At 35.7% G+C, this 22,578-nt stretch overlaps 1 protein-coding gene across 3 annotated transcripts in view; it reads right to left on the bottom strand.

Moving 5' to 3' along the window:
- The window catches only part of LOC143031309 (uncharacterized), a 31,527-nt gene that overhangs the window by 2,362 nt on the left and 6,587 nt on the right, over window positions 1-22,578 (bottom strand). The window contains exons 3-4 of one of the 3 annotated variants that reach the window (XM_076194982.1): window positions 17,739-17,828; window positions 14,298-15,682 (exon numbers count right to left, since the gene is read on the bottom strand). In XM_076194982.1, the coding sequence (XP_076051097.1) occupies window positions 14,298-15,674 (1,377 nt within the window). In that variant the 5' untranslated portion in view covers window positions 15,675-15,682; window positions 17,739-17,828. Of the gene's footprint in view, window positions 1-12,673; window positions 15,683-17,738; window positions 17,829-22,578 lie in introns of those variants that run through there. The other 2 variants (XM_076194981.1, XR_012966994.1) reach the window with 2 other exon arrangements.

Here is a 22,578-nt window from a genome sequence, read left to right as displayed (position 1 = left end):
CAGAACAAAGTCATGGCCAACGGAGAAGAAAATAGTATCGTCTACAAGATACCATGTGAAAACTGTCCTATGAGCTACTACGGGGAAACCAGCAGTGGACATTTGAGCACAGGAATGAAATCAAGGCACACCGAGTATCAAACTCACTAGTGGTTCATGTAGATACTCATGGGCTCTTACCAGACTGGGGCAGAGTAGAGGTGCTGCAGAAAGGATTTCCTAAGAAAAGAAGAAAAATAACTGAAGCAGCTTACATCGCTTCCCATCCAAACAACAACCACTGCAATGGGTTTCTTAAATTAACAAAAACAATGAGCCATTTGATACTTCATGAGGCAGAGAGTAGGAGGACGAGAGGTCAGGTTGATCATGGTGGAGCGTGGATAGATTCGGCGGGTATTTAGGGTGTGAATTGTTTGAAGGTGTATGTACTCTGAAGAAGTCCTGGTAAGGATGAAACATCAGAATAAATCCCTAATGGTTCCCTGTGTTTATCTCACCACCCATCCACTCATCTGTCTTACATATTTCAACATATATATACATGTATATATACATATATATATACACACACACACATATTTAATCTGTTGACACTGGTCTCTCTTGCAGAAAACGTATGGCCTTCAAGTAACCTACAATAGCCTCCAGGTAGGATCATAAGTCACTTAGGGAAGATATATTGTATTGATGTCTCAAGATTGTTAGTGCAGGGCATTGTAGTAATAGCTCTATATTGCCTGTGTAGCAGTTACATCTGAGTCACTTTGAATCTGTGGCTAGGGATATTCTATGTTGGTACTGTCTTAATGCCACATGGTCCCTCAGTGCAGGTATGCCATAATGGTTCTTATTAGGTGGGGGAGGGATTTTTTTCTGAGGAGCTTATGTATGTTTTCATAAATCATGCAGATAATCATATTTGAATGAAAATTCCACTCTGGATATTCACACCTTTCACATAACTGAATTTTGCAAAACTAAGGTTCCACTATTATAATATATACACACCCACATATATGTTTATAAATACATATGATATACATATATATATATTATATATATATATATATACATATATATACACACATATATATACACACACAGCCTGAAATAGTGCATAAAGTCCAGTATGAGACACCAATTGGAAAGAGTGACCATGTACTCATCGAAACTATACTAAAGGAAGAAATAGACATAGAGAGGAACGAAAAGCATAGGAAAGGAAGACTGAGGTACAACAAAACAGACTTTACAAAACTAAAGACATTCTTCCGGAATGCAAACTGGGAAATATTTTACAGGGAAGAAACAGCAGTGGAAGAGAAATGGAATATATTGATGGAAAACTACAATGAAGGGGTAAACAGGCATGTACCAAGACAAAAGCGAGAGAGAGAGTACATTAAATGTTGGTTCAACAAAAGATGCAGTGAGGCAAAAGACAGAAGGGACAAAGCTTGGAAAAAGTGGATAAAAGACAAAAAACAAAGCAAATGGCAAATTTATGTTAACTATAGAAATGAGTATGTTAATGTGAGAAGAGAGGAGAAATGGAACCATGAGAAGGATATTATAGACAAATGCAAAGAGCAACCCAAACTATTCTATCGGTATGTGAATGGTAAACTTAAAAACAAACAGGAATTGGTGAAACTATGCCAAGGAAACATAGAATACACAGAAGATTTAGAGATGGCCGAAGTCATGAACAATCACTTTAAATCTGTTTTCACCAGAGAGAAAATACCGAATTGTGACATAGACAAAAACAAGAAATCTCCCCTCATGAATGAGTTTACAGCATCACTAAAGGAAATATCAGAACATTTATCAAGGCTGGATGTCAGAAAATCACATGGCCCGGACGGTATTGCAAATTGGATTCTAAAGGAGTGCAAAGAAGAACTAACAGACAAAATACACATCTTAATAAACAGCTCACTCAAAGAAGGAAAGATACCCGAGGACTGGAAAAACGCTAACATTGTACCAATACACAAAGGAGGAAACAAAGAAGAACCCACCAACTATAGGCCAGTATCACTAACAAGCACCATTGCCAAAATTTGTGAGAAAATAATCAAGAATAGATGGGTAAAACATCTGGAAGACAATGACATATTAAACCCAAGACAATTCGGATTCAGACAAGGAAGATCATGCTCCACAAACTTAATATGCTTTTACTCAAGACTAATAGACATAGTGCAAGAAAGAAATGGATGGGCTGATTGTGCATTCCTAGACTTGCAAAAAGCCTTTGACAAAGTACCACACAGAAAACTACTAAAAAAAACTGGAACACATAGGAGGAATACAGGGAAACCTACTAAAATGGATAGAGGACTTTCTGACTGGTAGAAAGATGAGAGTAGTGCTCAGAGAAAAATATTCAGACTGGAAAGAGGTGATCAGTGGAGTACCGCAAGGATCTGTGCTGGCACCAATAATGTTTGCTATCTATATGAATGACATGGATGAGGACGTGAACTGCTACATGAGCTTCTTTGCCGATGACGCCAAACTGCTAAGGAAAATAGAAACTGATGAGGACTGTGAAGCACTGCAAGAAGACCTAAATAGGGTATGGAACTGGAGTCAGAAATGGGAAGTGGACTTTAATACTAAGAAGTGTAGCATAATGGAGTTTGGAAAAAGCAAAAACAGAATATCAGGAAAATATACAATTGGAACCAAAGAAGTAAAGAAAGTAGGATCCGAAAAAGATTTGGGAGTAATTATCACGAACGACTTGTCCTATGATATACAGATTAACAAAATTGTCGGGGAGACTTACAACTTGCTAAGATCAATAAAAGTGGCGTTTACATACTTGGACGAAGACATGATGAAAAAAATATTGGTTACATTGATAAGGCCTAGATTAGAGTATGCAGCGACATTGTGGTCCCCCAGTACCAAAAAGAATATAAAGAAAATAGAAAGAATCCAAAGAGCAGCTACAAAAATGGCACCTGCACTTGCAAACCTATCATACGAAGAGAGATTGGCTAAACTGGAGTTACCGACACTGGAGCAAAGAAGAGAGAGAGGTGACCTATTGACCATCTACAGAATCATGAAAGGCACAGAGGTACTCGATAGTGAGAACTTACTTAACTGGGACAAAAGAAACACAAGAGGACATGGAAAGAAAATAAAAAAACATAGCTATAGAAGAGAACTGAAGAAAAACAGTTTTCCTCATAGAGTTTTGGACACTTGGAACAAACTGGACAATGAAATAGTATGCGCAAAAACCATTCATGAGTTTAAAAACAAACTAGACACTGCAAGATACAAAGGCGGGACAACACGAGCATAGCTCCCCTTCCCGCAAAATACAACTAGGTAAATACAACTAGGTAAATACACACACCGTTAGGTGTTATCCCCCCAAAATAAGTTGCAATATAAAAGTGAAAAAACCGAAGTTGGATCAAGATATAAAAATATCCTAAGAAATCAGATGACAGAATTATTAATTAAGTTATAGATCTGACAGCTGAATACAGGGCAATTTATAAAGAAGTGAACCAGTTGAAAAGATAATATGCTGAAACCAACAGAGAGCTTAACAATCTAAAAAGGAATTAAACAGTCAAAAGTGAGAACGAAAGAATGAAAAAATTAAGATATAAACAAAAATGAGGCTTTGAAAAAAAAAAAAGTAAAAGAACAAATTCAAGAAAGTTGGAAAAACAATAAAAGAGACAGATCTCCAAGAAATAAGAAATCAATGGAAAGTGGAACAAGAAAACCTGAATATAAATTTTAAAGAAATAGTACAGCAACAAGTGGAAGAGAATGCAAAAGAAACAATTATTAAAGTAATCAAGGAGAAAGAGAACTGGATCAGAGACCCAGTGGATTAAAAAGTGAATATTAGTTTATGGTATTAAAGAAAAACACGATGTAGCTAGATACCTAAGAGAAAAAGAGAAATTACAAAAGAAATTCTGAGAAATAGAAGAGGGGCAAGAAATTTAATAAGAAACAGAGGAAGTGCATAGAATGGGTCTATAAAAAAAAAAAAAAAAAAGTCTCAAATGATGGCAGTACTATCAAAACTAAAGTTGACCAAAAACGAAAATTACAAAAATGTATGAATAAAAGAGAAATGAGCAATGAGAAAAAAGAGGGGGGAAAAGCACTAAGAAATGGAGCAGATGAGAAAAACGAGAGAGGAGACCAAAAAGAATGAGTTTTTTTGGAGAGTAGACCTGAGGCTGAGAAAATGGTGCATATATATATATATGTGTGTGTGTGTATAAAAGCAACACAAGAAACAAAAAAGGAGGAAGGGAAAATGTAAAAATAATGTATACAAACATGGCATGTTTTCAGGACTAAATGAATTAAATGACTATCTGGCAGAAGAGAAACTGGATATAATGGGAATTGTAGAGACGAAATTAAAAGGTCCACCACCACCTAATACTGTGGGCCAAGATTTATATAATCATTGGATAAAAAATAGAAAGGAGAAACAGGAAGGAGTCATGTTCTTGACTAAAAAAGGCTTAAATGTGACAAAGATAACAGAAGAAAATAATAATCTGGAGCTGATTATGATAAAAGTTGAAAACAGTGACATAAAAAGTAGAAACTTTGTAGATATATGTGCCCCAAAAACATATTCTTGGACAGAGAATGACCATTCCAAAATGTTGGTAGACACAAAGCATGCATTAAATGAATTACAGGTACTCCTCGTTTAACGACAATTGGGACCAGCGCGCCGTCGTTAACCGGATTGGTCATTAAGCGAAAGTGTATACATGTACGTACATGTACTGTATGTACAATGTCCAGCAATACATGTATCTTTATTTTCGTGTATTTCCCTCTTTTATACAGTACATTAAAGCTTTATTTACGGTGGTTATTTTCCCGAAATTACCGTATATGACCAAATCCGCGTATGCTGACATTCCATATTGAATACCGGGGTATTTTTATTAGTTTCGACCATGGGCGCAATATAGCAATAGAAAATTAATTATTAAATTTGTAAATTAAAATGTATCAACGTAATATGCAATTTTGTGGGCGGAAATGAAAGTAAAAAATACCATGCTACAAGAAAATATGCTAATGAACGAAGTCGGTAGCATAGGATCGGGACGCCATCTTGTCGTCTGCCAACGTCTCTCACGACGACGACAACGAGGACGAGCCGGATGACATTTAATTTGCAGGTAATGATTTATCAAATACAGGTTAGGTTAGTTTAGGTTAAGCTAATTTATCATCCTTTCATTTCCTCGACATCGGCATCTATCATAACAAATATGGTGTACCATTCGTCCGACATGACTTCGTTACTTACGAAATTTGTTTTAGCACCCTTTTTTTTCCGCTCACAAAATTGCATATTACGTTGATACATTATAATTTACAAAATTAGTAATTAATTTTCTATTGCTATATTGCGCCCTTGGTCGAAACTAAAAATTTACCACTGTCGGTATATATTGTACCCCAGGTAGTTTTTCCAGCTTGCAGAATGGTAATGTAGACCTAAGCTTCAGAACACTTTACCTCACAGCTAACATCCACTGTACAAGGTCATTTATAACATACAAATTTGCCTCAGCCAACTTAATTATCGTACACGACGTCGTAACTTCGGGAGATTTACGTTAAACGAATGTCATAAAGCCCGTCGTTACTCCGAGTTGTCGTTAACCGAGTAGGTCGTTAAACGAGGAGTACCTGTACTCAAAGGAGAAAACATAGTGATTATGGGTGACTTTAACTCTAAATAAATATGTTGGGAAGAGATGAAAGTGAAAGGTGGAGACAACCTTTGGGGAAATATACTACTGGATATGACCACAGAATACACAATGACTCAATGGGTGAAGGAAAATACCAGATATAGAAACAATGAAGAACTATCAAGACTAAACTTAATATTTATGTCAGAGTATGAAATTGTGGATAAAATGGAATACAAGACACCAATTGGGCAGAGTGACCACATACTAATCAAGTTTGAACTAAAAGAGGAAATTTATTTGGGAAGAAATGAGAAACACAGAAAAGGAAGACTAATGTACAACAAAATGGATTCAGAGAAACTCAGAAAATTCTCTCCAAAAGTGAATTGGAAAAAGTTCTTTAATGAAGAAACAAGATGGAAGAGAAAAGGAGTCTATTAAAAGAAATCTATAGAGAGATAAATACATACCAAAGCAGAAGCAGGAAAGGCTGTACATTAAGTGCTGGTATAGAATTATAACTTTCTTTTTAGTTCTCACTGTGGTATTTTTGTGCATTTCACAAATGTGCTATTACATTCTGTCCCAGTGATATATACTGTATATTACATAAGCCACACAATTCACAGACATGTATTTATCCAATTGTAGTTTAGAGGAAAGGAACAATGCTCAGATTGATCATACCTAGCCTCATATTCATTCATCTATATCATAATCATTTGGCATTACCAATGATATCTAAATTTGAATTTAAGTATTGATACAGTTTGGGCTATATTTCCTAAGCCATTTCAAATATTTATGCATCTCAATGGAAAACTAATTTTTCACATCCTTCAGACATGTACTTTTCCTTTTTTTTTCATAAAATCTGAAAGCCTTCCTCTCCTTAATCAAGAGATCTCTTCTGTCAATTCAATCTATTCCTTTTGGTGACCTGGTTACTGTAATTGCATAATTTCTTTCTCCTCAATCTTTCAAAATTGGCAGACCTAGTGTTTTTAGTCTTTCCTTATATGATTTATCTGCTAAAATTCACTGTGAAATAAGATGTGTATTCCAAACACTTTAAACTATTATGATAGCTGGGAATGCAAAATAATAAAAAACTGAAGATGTCTTAATAGACAAAACATTTGGTTAATGTCTCTTATTTCCCAGTGATTTTGAGCAAATATATATACATATGGTGGTCCTTTTTTTGGTACCTTGAGGACCAAACAGGTACTGAAACATTGAATTTAACAAAAGATTGTAAATTTTTCTAGAATGTGATTCTTTTGAACTATAAGCAATGAATTATGCAACATATGTTTCATCTTATTTAAATAAACTCAAACTGACTTAAATGAAGGTGTATTTATGATGCATGGAAGATCTTGGGCAGGGCTGTTGCTTTTATGGGTATCAAGTATTTTGGACATGTGATGGGCCACTGATGGCCTGTAAATGAAGAATACATTCTGGCACTTATTTTTTCATCCAAGAGCATAGTTCCAAGCCAATGAATCTGTGAGGAATTAAGTCTGCGCTGTCACTACAGTCAGGTGACCTTGCTAAGCCTAGTGCTGGCAAAAGTGCCACATTTCTTTTAACTGCTATGCCAGGAAGTCAGGAAATTCTTGGAATGGGATTATTTCATAAAATACCACAAAATAAGATTTTCTAAAATGTTGGAATATATATATATAAATATGTATATACACATAAATACATATACACTGAAAAAGGTATAAAAAAAAAAATACATGGGTCTAGTTCTGAGAATTTCCTGACTGGTTGTGCTCCAAGCTTTTTCAGAGGTCAGAAATAAACTTGTAACTAGATCCATGTCTTCATTTTCAAACTTGTTACAAAGTTCCAATATATATATGTATATATATATATATCAAAGGCTTTTTTCATCTTACAAGTGAGGTATCCAAAAATCAAAGGCATAAATCCACTCCCACCCATTCCATCCCCCCATACTCCACTCCCATTCCCCCCCCCTCCCTCCCTCTTATTTTGGTTCCTCCGGGATGATGGGTCATTCCTGCATCTCACCCACTGCCCCGGGTCAGAAGTAGTGTCACAAGACACAGCACATCCACAGCAAGGCCACTTTAATTAACTGGTGACCTCCCCTCCTCTCTGTCTCCTTATGCAGAAAAAGAGATGGAGAGAAATCCCTTTGAGCTGCATTAAATTCTTTTCCACATATACTATCCCCCCCACTCCATTTCATGCATCACAGCATCTTCCATACACAACCATTCTCCATTCACCCCTCTCTTGTATTCTGTCCTCCTTCAACAAACATTCCCCTCTTTCCCAATGCCCATTTCAACCCATCCATCTCATCCTTGGTCGCCTCCTCATGTTCAATCCTTCCACACATCTTTTACTAATCTTTCTTCATTCTTTCCATGTGTCCAAACCATCCCAATACTCTTTCATCAACACTCTCCCAACTCCCTTTCCACCCTTGTTCTCCTCCTTATTTCTCACTCTATCCAGCCTAGTAACCTCTATTATACTTTTTACCCACATTCATTTTCAACTTCCTTCTTATGCACATCCTCCAAACCTTGTCAACTTCCTCAATCCCTCCCCTCATCCTGCCACAAGTGAAGTGTCATCAGTAAACAACTGTCTTATCTCCCACCTGTCTTCATTTTATTTAACTATCTTCAATCCCCTGACCCATTACCCTTCATTTACCTCTCATGCCACCCCATTCATGTATAAATTGAACATCCAAGGTGACATAACACATCCCTGGTGAAGTCCCATCTTTACCTCAAACCACTCACTCTCTCCATTTCTGATTCCAACAGGCTCTATTACTCTCATAAAAACTCTTGACTGCTCTTAATAGCTTTCTTTCTATCCCATATATCTGCAATACTTCCCACAGTGCCTTCCTGTCTACTCCGTCATAAGCCTTTTCCAAATCCATAAAGGCCCAAAAAACATCCTTACCACAAAAATCTGATCCATGCAACCCACTACCTGTCCTAAATCCACACTGTTCCTCACCAATTACTCCCTCTGTTCCTTTCAATCAATCCCCTCCCATAAGCCTTCCCTACTACTTTTAACAAACTGATCTCTAAAACTACTACCCTCACACTTGTCCCTTTTTCCTTTGTAAAGCAGAACTATACAGGCACTCCTTAAGTCCTCAGGCCTACCCTCTTTTAAACAAACATTAAATAATCTCACCAGCCAGTCCACCATCACTGTACCTCCCTTTTTTAGGCACTGCATGACACCCATCCAACTCAGGTGCCTTACCTGTTCTCATCATCTTAACAACTGCCTTCACCGCAACTCTATTTTCTTCACTCATGACTCATTTTCTTAGCGTTTTCCACTGCAACTACCTTCCCCTCCCTATCCTCCTTCATATTTAACTCCCAAAAATGCACTTCCCATCTTCCTCTTACTGCCATCTTTTCCATTATCATATCCACCTTTTACCTTTTCTTCTCTACTTGAATTGCCTCCTCTTCCTCTTAATTTTTTTTTCCAAAACCTATTATTACTTTTAAAATTCGCTGTCATATTCTTACCCCATTTCACATTTGCTCTCCTCTTTGCCTCCTTTATCTTATGCTTTACTTTTTTTTGTACTTCTCATATGATTCTTTCATCCTATTTTGTAACCAATCTCTGAATACTTGCTTCTTCTCTTCTACTACCTACTTTGCTTTATCAACCCATCACTCATTACCCTTCCTTCTATTTCCTCCTGTCATCCTTGCTCCACACACTATCTTTGCCCATCTTGTCTCCCTCCTTGAACCATCCTCATTCTTCCTCCCCTCCTAGTTCTACTCTATTCTTCACTCCCTCCCACTCCTCTCTCAGCTTCTTGTACTCCTTCTCCTTTTCTTTCTCATTTAAGCAGTTTAAGCAGGTAAACAAATGAAGAAAAGAAAATTTGCAGTGGTATATGTACCTCCTAAAACACAAGCCTGGACAGAAAGGGATCATTCTGAGTTACTAGAAGATACAAAAGATGAATTAATTTAAACACTGAAAGATGGAGGAAATACAGTAATTATGCGTGACTTTAATTCAAAAGAAATATGCTGGGAAGAAATGACAGTGAAGGGAGGAAACACTGGGGCAATGTACTCCTTGACTTGACCATTGAATACACAATGACCCAGTGGATTAGAGAAAATACTAGATACAGAGGAGATGAAGAACCCTCAAAATTGGATTTAATACTTACGACAGAACCTGAGATTATTGAAAAAATTGATTATAAAACTCCGATAGGAAAAAGTGACCACGTACTAATAGAAATGGAATTGAAAGAACAAATGGACCAAAGTAAAAATGATAAACATAGAATAGGAAGACCTATGTATAACAAAAACTTTGAGAAACTTAAAACATTCTTTTGCAATGCAAACTGGGAAAAAATCCAAAACGAAGATACAGGGATAGAAGAAATATGGAACATATTAAAAGAAATTTATAATGAAGGAGTGAACATATATGTACCACAACAAAAAATGGAAAAGGCATACATAAAGAGCTGGTACAACAAAAGATGTAGTGAAGCTAAGGAAAAAAAAGAGACAAAGCTTGGAAAAAGTGGAAAAGAGATAAGAAACAAAGCAAATGGCAAACGTACATCAAACTAAGAAACGAATATGTAAAAATACGCAGAGATGAAAAGAGGAATGATGAAAATAAGATAATAGACAAATGTAAGGAAGAACCCAAACTATTTTACAAATATGTAAATGGAAAACTGAAAAACAAATAAAGAAATAGAAAAACTGTGCCAAGATAAAAAGGAATATACAGAAGAACTGGAGATGGCTGAAATTATGAACCACTTCAGATCAGTATTCACAATAGAAAACTCGGCTAACAGTGTAGATAGAGAGAATTATCCCCAGCAATGAAAGAAATAAATGTAACACAAAAAGAAATCAGTGATCAAATCAAAACCCTTGATGTCAGAAAATCACATGGCCCAGATGGAATTGCAAACTGGATACTGAAGGAATGTATGGAGGAATTAACTGATAAAATATATAATATAATTAAATCTTCACTTCAAGAAGGAAAAGTACCATTGGACTGGAAAAAGGCAAACATTGTACCAATTTATAAGGGAGGTGATAAAGAAGATTCATCTAACTACAGACTGGTCTCACTAACAAGCTCAATAGCAAAAATTTGTGAAAGAGTTTTCAAAAAGAGATGGGTTAAATACCTGGAAGAAAAATCTATACTGAACCCAAATCAATTTGGATTCAGACAAGGGAGATCATGTACAACAAATCTGATCTTTTATTCAAGATTAGTAGACATAATACAAGAAAGAGATGGATGGGCAGACTGTGCTTTTCTGGACCTGCAAAAGGCATTCGATAAGGTACCTCATAGGAAACTAATAAATAAGATAGAGTCAAAGGGTGGCATTAGAGGAAAATTATTGGAATGGATGAAAGACTTCCTGATTAGGAGGAAAATGAGAATTGTAATTAGAGAAAAATTCTCCAACTGGGAAGAAGTAAAAAGCGGTGTCCCGCAAGGATCGGTACTGGCCTCGATCATGTTTTGCCGTATACATTAATGACATGAATGAATGCGTGTAGTGCTATATGAATTTTTTTGCAGATGATGCAAAATTACTTAAGGTAAAAACGGAAGAGGACTGCAACTCATTGCAACAAGATCTGGACACGATATGGAATTGGACTCAAAAGTGGGAAGTGAAATTTAATATAAAGAAATGCAGTATAATGGAATTTGGAATGAGTAAAAGCAGAATATCAAAAGATTACAGAATTGGAGAAAAAAAATAATAAAAGCAAACTCTGAAAAAGATCTTGGAGTGATGATTGGAAAGGACATGAAACCTGATAAGCATATAAATAAAATATTCGGAGAAACCTACAATTTATTGCGGTCAATCAAAGTGGCATTTACTTATATGGATGAAGAAATGATAAAGAAAATACTAACTACACTAATAAGACCAAAACTTGAGTACACAGCATCACTTTGGATACCCAGTACCAAAACAAATATTAAGAAACTAGAAAGATTACAAAGAGCGACAACCAAACTATCACCGACTCTCACCAAACATATGAGCGAAGACTATCCAAACTGAACCTACCAACTCTGGAACAAGAAAGAGAAAGAGGAGATTTGCTGACTATCTACAGAATAATGAAAGGAATGGAAGTTTTAGACAGGAACGACCTGTTAGTGTGGGACAACGGTAAAACGAGAGGACATGGAAAAAAACTGAAAAAGGATAGTTATAGAAAAAAATTGAAAAGGAAGTTTCCCACACATAGCGATTAATGCATGGAACAAATTAGACAACAAAACAGTATGTGCAAACACTATATAAGATTTTAAGATAAAACTTGATACAAAGATGGGTCACCACGAGCATAGCTCCCCTCCTGTTTATTACAACTAGCTAAATACAACTAGGTAAATACCTCCCTACCTTCTGTCCTTTTCCTCTTTCTCCATCTATCCTCCACTCTCAACTTACCTTCTACCAGAAAATTATCTGATATTCCCCAACTCTCTCCCCTTACAACTTGTACATCCTTAACTCTTCCTACTATTCTCCTGGTTACCATTATAGAGCCCATATATATATATATATACATATATAAATACAGTATATATATTATATACAAATATTTCCTAACAGTCACCCTGGAATTTAAAACAAGGCCTTGATTAACACTAGGCCAATACTTTACTGACTGGGCTATAGGAGCTTCAAGACTCCAACTTTGAATTGATCTAACTCCCAAAGAATCTAGGTAGTTAGATCAACTCCAAGTTGGAGTCTTTTGTAGCTCTTATAGCCCAGTCAGTAAAGTATTGGCCTGATGTCAAGCAAGGCCTCAGTTTGAATCCCTGGATGACTGTTGGAAATTATTTGTATGATATTTGCAGCTACTAGCAACTCACTTTGGATATTTATATATATACATATATTTACATATATATGTATATACATGTATATATAATAGTAATAATAATAATCATAACAAGAACAATAAGAATAAAACAAACAATATTTTTTAATGATAGATCACATTTAAGCTGTATATTGTTCTGGATTAGCATATGGCATAATGTTGGGGCAAATTGTACTATTAGTGGAAAAATATTTCTTAAAAGTCAGTTTTTGAGGTGAAAGAAATCACAATGGGTGCAAAATCAATTTCAATCATTTAGCGTATGGCATCCACCTCAAGGTTTCTCAGTTAGGGCACATATGTTTTTTGGGGATTTGAAAATATCTTTTTTGTACAGGTCACCCCCTATATGGGGGCGACCCATATGGGGTGTGGTGCAACATGTACAATTTAATTGACACTTTATATTGCATCTAAAATGTAATTTCATTGAACTTTAAATATATTTGAGAAAAAAAAAAATCACTGATTTCTCAGCACCATTTTCCATGTACTATGTTATTTCATCATTATCTCAACAAGTAAACACTTTTGTGAAAAAAAAGCACATCCAAAATTTGCCTGTATGGATTGCCCATACACACATGGCCCCTGATGACAAACATTTCTTCCTTCAAAGCTCAAGGAGCCATTTTCGTTTATTTGGTCACTGTTTTCACTTGGAATCACATTAATATGGCTAATTTCATTATTCAAATACATAGGCATTAAATCAAAATGGTGGTGTTGTGATCTTGATCTTCCTCTGAGAGTGTGATGTCATCATAGGAGTGATAGTTTTTTCTTAGGAGTGACTGTACACATTGCCCTCATATAAGACTTGCCCCCACATTATCTATATTCTACATCTTAATTCACACTGGTTGTTGTGCAATGAGTTTTAGAATTAGAAATCTGGCTCACCACGTCCCAATAAAGGAATTTTAAAATATATCACCAACTTTCCAAAGTTTGTGAAACATTTTTCTCCAACAAATTGGAAGAATTAATTCTTGATTAATATTCAATATTTCTAAATAACCTTGGTTCATATACAGTAAATTATAAAAGTAATATAAAGCATAAGATTTTTAAATAGTTCTTAATGAGGCAGGCTGCAGTTTGAATCACTTCCACCTTTGAGGGATGCTCCAGATAGGTTAATTTATTTCCAAAAATAAAAAAAAACATGTTCATTAATATTGTAAGTACTTGATTAACTTCAAACTAAGAACAACCAAGTTGGGTCACATGTACAATATACACTCAACATCAAGCTGCTTTATAACACTATTGAGTATGGTAAATGCTCTACATACATCTACTTGATCTATTTATGTTACATCTTACTGTTAAGTTTTTATTCATAAGTTAAAGGCAATCATATAACCTACAATAACTAAATGTAACAACTTCAGCAATAACAACCCTTCATTTTCTACATGATCTTAGTGCTGTAAACCATGTTAAGTTTGTAATAACTATTATTAATTTCTTTTGCAAGTATACCTAGATATGGAAGGTCAAGATTTCTATTTCTATCACAAACATTCACACATGGATACATCTAAATTACAAAGATATTACCGAATTCTTCTTTTTCTATTTTGATCATTACCTCCTCTGTTTTGACTTCCATCACCTCTTTTTCATTCCTTGACATGTTATGTGAACTTTCATTGACTGACTCCTGTACTGGTTCCTTTTTGATAGTACGTCTATGTAATGCAACAGATCTAATTTCAGGACTGGAGCCTCCAGAAAGGTTCTCAGAATTTGATTCCTCTGATGCCTCATCTGAACGACCACCCACAGTAAACGTTTCAGTGTGAGTCATCAAATGCCTGCTTAAGCCCCCACTCTGAGCAAATGAAGCCACACAATAAGTACACTTATGAGGCTTGACGCCTGTATGAGTTCGCATGTGGGTCGTCAAACTACCCGAGGTAGAGAACGAAGCCTTGCAAAGGGAACATTGGTGAGGTTTCTCTCCTGTGTGGGTACGAATGTGTATTTTCAGACTACTTGCATCAGTACACGAAAGATCACAATAAGTACATTTATACGGCGTTTTACCGGTGTGAGTCCAAGTATGTATCCTTAAATTTCGTGGCAGACGGAAGGAAGCCTCACAAAAACTACATTTATGAGGCTTCTCTCCCGTGTGAATTCGAAAATGCTCCTTCAAACGGTTTGAGGTAGAAAACGACGCGGCACAATGAGAACACTTGTGCGGCTTCTCGCCTGTATGCGTACGAATATGAAGTTTCAGTTTATCCGTTTCAGAAAATAAGGCATCACAATGGGGACACTTGTGAGACTTTTCGCCCGTGTGAGTCCGAATATGTCTGTCAAGACTGTAAGAGACCCTAAATGTAGCTCCACAAATGTGACACTTAAACGGTTTCTCATCTGTGTGAGTCTGCATGTGTCTTTTCATGTTGCCGGCCAGAGCAAAGGATTTCTCACAGTAGGGACATTTATGGGGCCGCTCACCTGTATGAGTGACCATGTGACTTTTGAGACTGTGAGCGTGAGCAAATGCAAAGCCACACTGAGTGCACTTAAAGGGCCTCTCGCCCGTGTGAGTCTTTATGTGTGCCGTAAGATGACTGGAGTTTGAAAATGAAGCACCGCACAAAGAACATTTACGAGGTTTCTTTTTCTTAGGGGCCTGATCTAAATGGGTTGCAGCTTCAGTATCTGTTTCCTGTGGCAGCATAAGATCTGATGTAAATTCATAACCAGTTTGACCTGGAAGTATTAAACTGGATGCAGCTTCAACACTTGGTTCTACTGACATCAGCAAGGGTGATTCAGCTTCTGTGCTTGCTTCTTCTGGTAGCATGAAACTGGATGCAAACTCGTAACTTGTTTGCCCTTCATGCATTACACAGGAGGCAGATTTATTACTTTCTTCTGGAAGGCTCTTCTCTAACGATTCCAACTTCTGCACTGCCTTTTCCATATCATTTTCACTTGATGAATCTGACATTTTAGTACCTATGGAGATCAGGAACCTGTTATTATATGTATGTACATATATATTTTTTCTTCATCATGTTTGCTATTGTATTAACAAAATGTTAACTCATTAAAGTAATATATCTATATATATATATATATATATATATGTATGTATATATATATATATAATATATACATATATACACATACACACACACATATATATATATATATATGAAGGTGGAAAAAGAAGTCACGGGTCTAGTTCCGAGTAACTGAGTTTATTCCTGACCGGTTTCGCTCTATGCTTCTTCAGAGGAAATTTTCTGAAGAAGCATAGAGCAAAGCCAGTCAGGAATAAACTCAAAAACTCTGGACTAGACTCATGACTTCTTTTTCCACCTTGAATCAACTTGTCACAATGTACTAGCATATATATATATATATATATATATATATATATATATATATATATATATATATATATATATATATATATAACTTCAAACCATAAACCATCTTTAACACTAATCATGCACAAAAGCACAATAATTCTTATTAACTACATGCTAAGCTTGTCAATAGGTTCAACTCCAGAAACAATATAACTTTCAAGTACAAAAACTAAATGCCATCTAACAGTATTTCTTAACTAATCTGGACATTATGAACAATATTTTTGTTCATTAATCTTCACTGGATACTATGGGGCCATGTATCATCTTCCTAATTTTAGTGAAAAGAAATTGTACATATTTAAAAAAAACAGTAGGGTTCTGTACTGAACGAGGTAAACCAATCCTTAATTCATTAATTGTTGCCCCGAGTTTCACCAAGTGGAAAACTCACGGCCCCACAGCGGCTGGCAACACTTCTCAGGTCCTCCAATAGATATCTATAAGAGCCTTGGACTGCTGTCTGTACTATATTAGTGTGGATAGTTCCTGTGTCACTAGCTGAAAGTGGTGGGGGAAGGGGAACATTTGTTGACTGTAAAGAATACAGCTGAAGTTGACAAAGATCTTAGGCCCAGTCCAGAAACCAATTGTTAGCTCCTCAGGGCTGCACCTGATAGAGGATAGGGTGTTGACAGGTTCTGAAAACAGATACTTTATTATCCATTTTACAGGACCATCACATACAGGTACCTGTCATTGGTCCCAAAGCAATCCTTACTTTCCTTAAGCTTACTCTAATCTTTTCTTGAATCCTGTTCATTCACCACAGAAGCCTGAGCACAGAGGCATTGGCTCACTGTTATATTTTCCAGCAGCACATGCAAAAAAAGGAAAGTTTCCTCTACCAGGTGATGTCTTCTTTTCCTTTCTGAATACACAGGGAGTTAAGAAACCTGTCTTCATATGATTAATCCTTATCTTCTGAGATATGATACTGATGATAATAATAACTGAGGTGTCACACCTTGTTTATTACTACCCCAACACATATATACTGAGACCTCTTGACTTATTTAACAGCAGAGGAATCCTATCATCCTTGGAGAGGGAAATTTCCAAATACTAACACAGAGGCTCTGTAAAGCAACTCCTCCACACACATTACTGGACTTCTGGATGGGTTTAGAGAAAAGTAAATACACAATGATACAGTCATGTCCACTGGCTCCCAAATGATGTAACTACTGGTGCTCTGCTTTATAACACAGGGATGTGGGGATCCTTTTTTTTTTTTTTTTTTGCCACATCCATCATAGCTGGGATTACACCATTACAGCCCATTAGACAAAAAATCCTAATATAGTAAAATCAGGTAAGAGGACATTCAACAAGGTGGTCCACTAATTGGTGACAATGTTATTTTGTCTCCTACCTCTTGTGGCAACATATGTCTTAGTACAGCCCTGAGTTCCTAGCCCAATAATCTTATGAGGTTTTACTACTTGTCTAACCTGGCCAAAATGATCACAAGAGCATGTCTATAGTAATTCAAGTTATATGTTCAGAAATATTATCATACTCCATGGCAAAAGTTCAAATAATATTGCTTGTGAGGCCCTCATTGGCATTTAATATAGCTCCATGTAAATGCTATAATAATTAAAGGAACACACCTAAAATATGTATAAACTAACCTTGCTTATAGAGTATTCCTTCAGAGAAATATGGCAAATCAGCACATAGCAGGAATCATTGAAAAGCAGCATAACATTCACATCGCAGGTCTGTAAAAAAATGTATTAAAAGATAATGGTTTAAGAGGATATTTAATATAATTGTACATATAAAGACACACACACCTAACATCACATATATCTCTATACAATAATAGGCTATTTTCCATTTATAAGTGCAGTAGCCAGCCAAGGTATACACCCACCCCATGCCCACCCATCTCCAGAAAGAGCTAAGATAATCTTGGCTCTTTCTGGAGAGCCATCCTACCAACACATTGCTCACTATCCTCACCCCATGTGCCACAAACTTAACATGCTTTTACTCACAATTAATAGAAATAATTCAAGAATGGGGCGGATGGGCAGATTGTGCCTTCTTATATTTACAAAAGGCAACAAAGTACCACACACAAAGCTACTAAAAAAAATTGAAACAAAGGGTGGAATACATGGAAAGTTATTGGAATGGATGAAAGATTTCTTGAACAGGAGAAAAATGAGGGTGGTACTCAGAGACAAGAATTCAAATTGGGGTGAAATGATAAGTGGACTCCCACAAGGCTCCGTATTGGCTCCAATAATGTTTGCCATATATATAAATGGCATGGATAAATGTGTGGAATGTTATATGAACTTCTTTGCAGATGATCCGAAACTACTTAAGAGAGTAAGTACAGAGGAAGATTACAAATCATTACAAGACCTGGACAAAATTTGGAAATGGAGTCAGAAGAGAGTGAAGTGAATTTCTAACATCAAGAAATGTAGTATAATGGAATTTGGAAAAAGCAAAAACAGAACATTGGGACAATACAAAATTGGTTCAAAGGAAATTAAAAAAAAAGTCAACTCAGAAAGGGACATAGGAGTAACTATCACCAATGATATGACACCAGACAAACTTATCAACAAATTAGTTGGAGAAACTTTCAATTTATCAAGATCAATGAAAGTGGCTTTTGACTACACAGATGAAGAAATGGTAAAGAAAATATCAGTTACATTGAGAAGACCAAAATTGGAGTATGCTGCGAAACTATGGACCCAGTACTAAAGAGAACATAAAGAAATTAGAAAGAATTCAAAGAACAATGACAAAGATGGCACCAACACTCTCCAACTTGACATACGAACAAAACTTGGACATACTCGAACTACCAACCCTGAAACAAAGAAGAGAAAGAGGAGACCTGCTAACCATCTACAGAATTATGAAAGGGATGGAAGTCCTTAATAGAGATGACTTACTAAAGTGGGATAGAAGAAAAACCAGAGGACATGAAAAGAAACTTAAAAAGGATAGTTACATAAGAGATCTGAAAAAGAATAGCTTCCCACACAGAGTGATAGATATCTGGAACAAACGGAATGAAGAAACATTAAGTGCAAGAACTATACAAGAATTTAAGATCAAACTGGATGCTGAAAGATACAAAAGTGGGTCACTACGAGCACAGCTCTCTTCCTGTAAAATACAACTAGGTAAATATTTACACAACACTCCATTTCATTTATAATATCTAATTCATCATTATCTATGCACTTTTCATCTATACTGCTAATAGTTTTTTCATACAGAGGGTGAAAATTTTTGTTTTATCTTTGTGGCTCAATATCTCGGTAACGGTATTTTTATCACATTCATGCTTATAACTCAGAAACTTCTTTTTCTGTATTATTTTTTTTGTTTATACAATACTTATCCCTTTTTTCTAAATTGTTTTGTTGAATTATGTCTCTATGGGTAAAACTATAGCTTTTAGCAACACAATTACATGATTCTTTTTTTATATACAAATTTTGTTGATTCACAAAGAAAAATATATTATGATGTAACCTTTGGACATATAGTAACAAGTTAACAAGATAATCTTTATCAAACAAAAATCAACAGATCACAGTGTTTATTAGTTACTAAGTTATAAAAAAAATATATAAAAGATAAAAGACATTATTATCATTTTTTTTCCATTTTTCAATGGATTTCCATAAAAGTTGATACAAATAATTTTTACAATGTTTCCCATTTACAGAAAAAAATCAGTCCAGCTTAATTATTTCAATATATGCATACTGTCTTTAATGGTATGATTATAAATACGTACAGGGTACAGTAATCATAAAAATCACTTATGCGAGAATTTTTTTTCTATGTCCAGAACAACATCTTGATTCTGACATTACGTTGTTCTCTGATATATCATAATGGAAAAAAAAAAAAAAAAAAAACACTACAAGTTTAAACCATAAAACAATAAAATTGTGTAATTCAAACCTACTTTCTCTATAAAAACTAATGCAAATATGGGGGCTGAATCACACAACTGCATGCTTCAGAGTGCTATCACTAGCATTACCATTAGCAGTATGTTTACTAACCATGGCAACTGTATGCTGATATCACACTTTTATCACATAATATTAAAAAAAAAAAAAAAAAAAAAAAAAATAGTACATAAGCATTTCAATACATTAACACTTTCTTGCAATAGTTGGAAAAACATGCACAAACACAATATTTATAAAAATGCATTGAATCATGCCAGCTAAAACTTAAGTTGCCTTATGCATGGGTTTGTATAGCATGGATTTTTATGGTACACTATGGTGCCAGGCCCATAAATGTATGACCCCAAGCTAGAACAAGTGCTCCACACATTGCATTTACCTAGTTGCATTTTACAGGAAGGGGAGCTAAGCTCTTGGTCTTCCATCTTTGCATCTCTCCATATCTAGTTTGCTCTTAAATTCTTGTATTGTTTTTGCACACACTGTTCTTTCATCTAATGTGTTCCATACATCCACCACTCTGTGGTGAAAGCTGTTTTTTTTTCAGGTCTCTTCTATAATTGTCCTTTATAACCCCTTCGATATGATGACGCCTACATAGGCGTCATGAGGAGCAAGTGGGTACGTGAGGATGCCGATGTCGGCGTCTTGATTATATATATATTGTAGTTGTACCTGTGTGACCCCCATACTATGTAAACTGGCTTCATCATATTTTCTATGGTTATCAAAATTCACAGGTGAAAGAGAATGAGCAATACAGCGGTAACTTTATTTTTTATAATGCGAGTATTATGACACAACATTGCACATCTGGCAGCTAATGCTGCCTGTGAGATTTTGGCCCGTATTGAAGGGGTTAAGCTTCTTTGCCATGTCCTCTTGTGTTTCTCCTATCCCAATTTAGTAAGTCTCCTCTATCAAGAACTTCCATGCCTTTCATAATTCTATAGATGGTCAACAATTCACCTCTTTCTCTTCTCTGTTCCAGAGTTGGCAACTCCAATTTTAACCATCTTTCTTCATATGAGAGTTTTGTTAATTCTAGGGCCATCTTCGTAGCTGCTCTCTGGATTCTCTCAATTTTTCTTATATTCTTCTTTGTACTGAGTGACCATAGTGTCATTGCATACTCCAATGTAGGCCTTATCAATGTGAATAGTATTTTCTTTACCATTTCTTCGTCCAAGTAGGTAAAAGCCACTTTTATTGATCTTAGCATGTTATAGGTTTTGCCAACAATTTTGTTTATATATTTGTCAGGGGACATATCTTTTGTGATGATCACTCCTTGGTCTTTTTCAGATATCTCTTTCTTTACTTCTTTTTCTCCAATTTCATATCTTCATAATATCCTTTTTTTTTTTTTTTTTTTTTTTTACTTTTTCCAAACTCCATTATGCTACATTTTTTATGTTGAATTCTACTTCCCACTTATGACTCCATTCCCAAACCTTGTTCAGATCTCTGTAATGAGTCACAGTCTGTTTCAGTACTTACTTTCTTAAACAATTTTGCATCATCTCCGAAGCTCATGTAACATTCCACTCTCTCGTCCATGTCATTCACATAAATTGCAAATTTTATTGGAGCCAGCACTGATCCTTGTGGGACTCCACCAATTACCTCTTCCCAAGTAGAAGTCTTATCTCGGTCATCCTAAAATGCATCCAAGCGTGTCTGATGGTGACCTATGGCATCCAATCAGTTTAAATGTTTATCAATTTGTCTAGAAACAATTCAGAAATAAAGATATATTGCAAGTGGGTCGTCTTTGTAAGTTTCATGTACTTTGTGCCATTAACAGTGAAGTTATCTACATTGGAATTTCCCCAATCAAGATAGCGCCCAAACCTCCTGGCTGCCATCTTTGTTTTCACAGTTCCCGGTCAGGTCGGTGTAAAACATGAAATAAGCACAAACATCAGATTGGCATGTTTTCCTTAATTCTATTTTGTTGAGCATTAGTTTTATTGAGAAAACTTTATGAAGTTTCACCATGAATACTGTCATTATAATTCATTATAACAATTATACTGTCAGTATATTTCCTCCAAGCCCCAACTAACCAAGTTCTGCAAACATAATAAAATAAATTGTCTTTCTGGCACTATGTTTAGTCTTGGGATGAACCATATGATTGACTCTTGAAGGAACTGTGGAAAAAATTTAGTGTCACACCCTACCATGTGTACACAGACCCGACCGGGAACCATGAAAACAAAGATGGCGGCCAGGAGGTCTGGGTGCTATATCGATTGGGCAAATTCCAAGGTACACAACTTCACTGTTAATAGCACAAAGTACATGAAACTCACAAAGACCAGTCACTTGCAATATATCTTTATTTCTGAATTGTTTCTAGACAAATTGATAAACATTCAACCCCTTCACTCCGGGCCAAAATCTCGCGGGCATTAGCTGCCAGACGTGCAATGTTGCGTCATAATACTCACATTACAAAAAATAAAGTTACCACTGTATTGCTCATTCTCTTTCACCCGTGAAT

This window comes from Oratosquilla oratoria, chromosome 12 (genome assembly GCF_046742065.1).
Source record: "Oratosquilla oratoria isolate Oo_2021 chromosome 12, ASM4674206v1, whole genome shotgun sequence".
NCBI lineage: Eukaryota > Metazoa > Arthropoda > Malacostraca > Stomatopoda > Squillidae > Oratosquilla > Oratosquilla oratoria.
The sequence above is the reverse complement of the archived record's forward strand: the minus strand, read 5'-3'. Positions and strand labels throughout refer to the sequence as shown.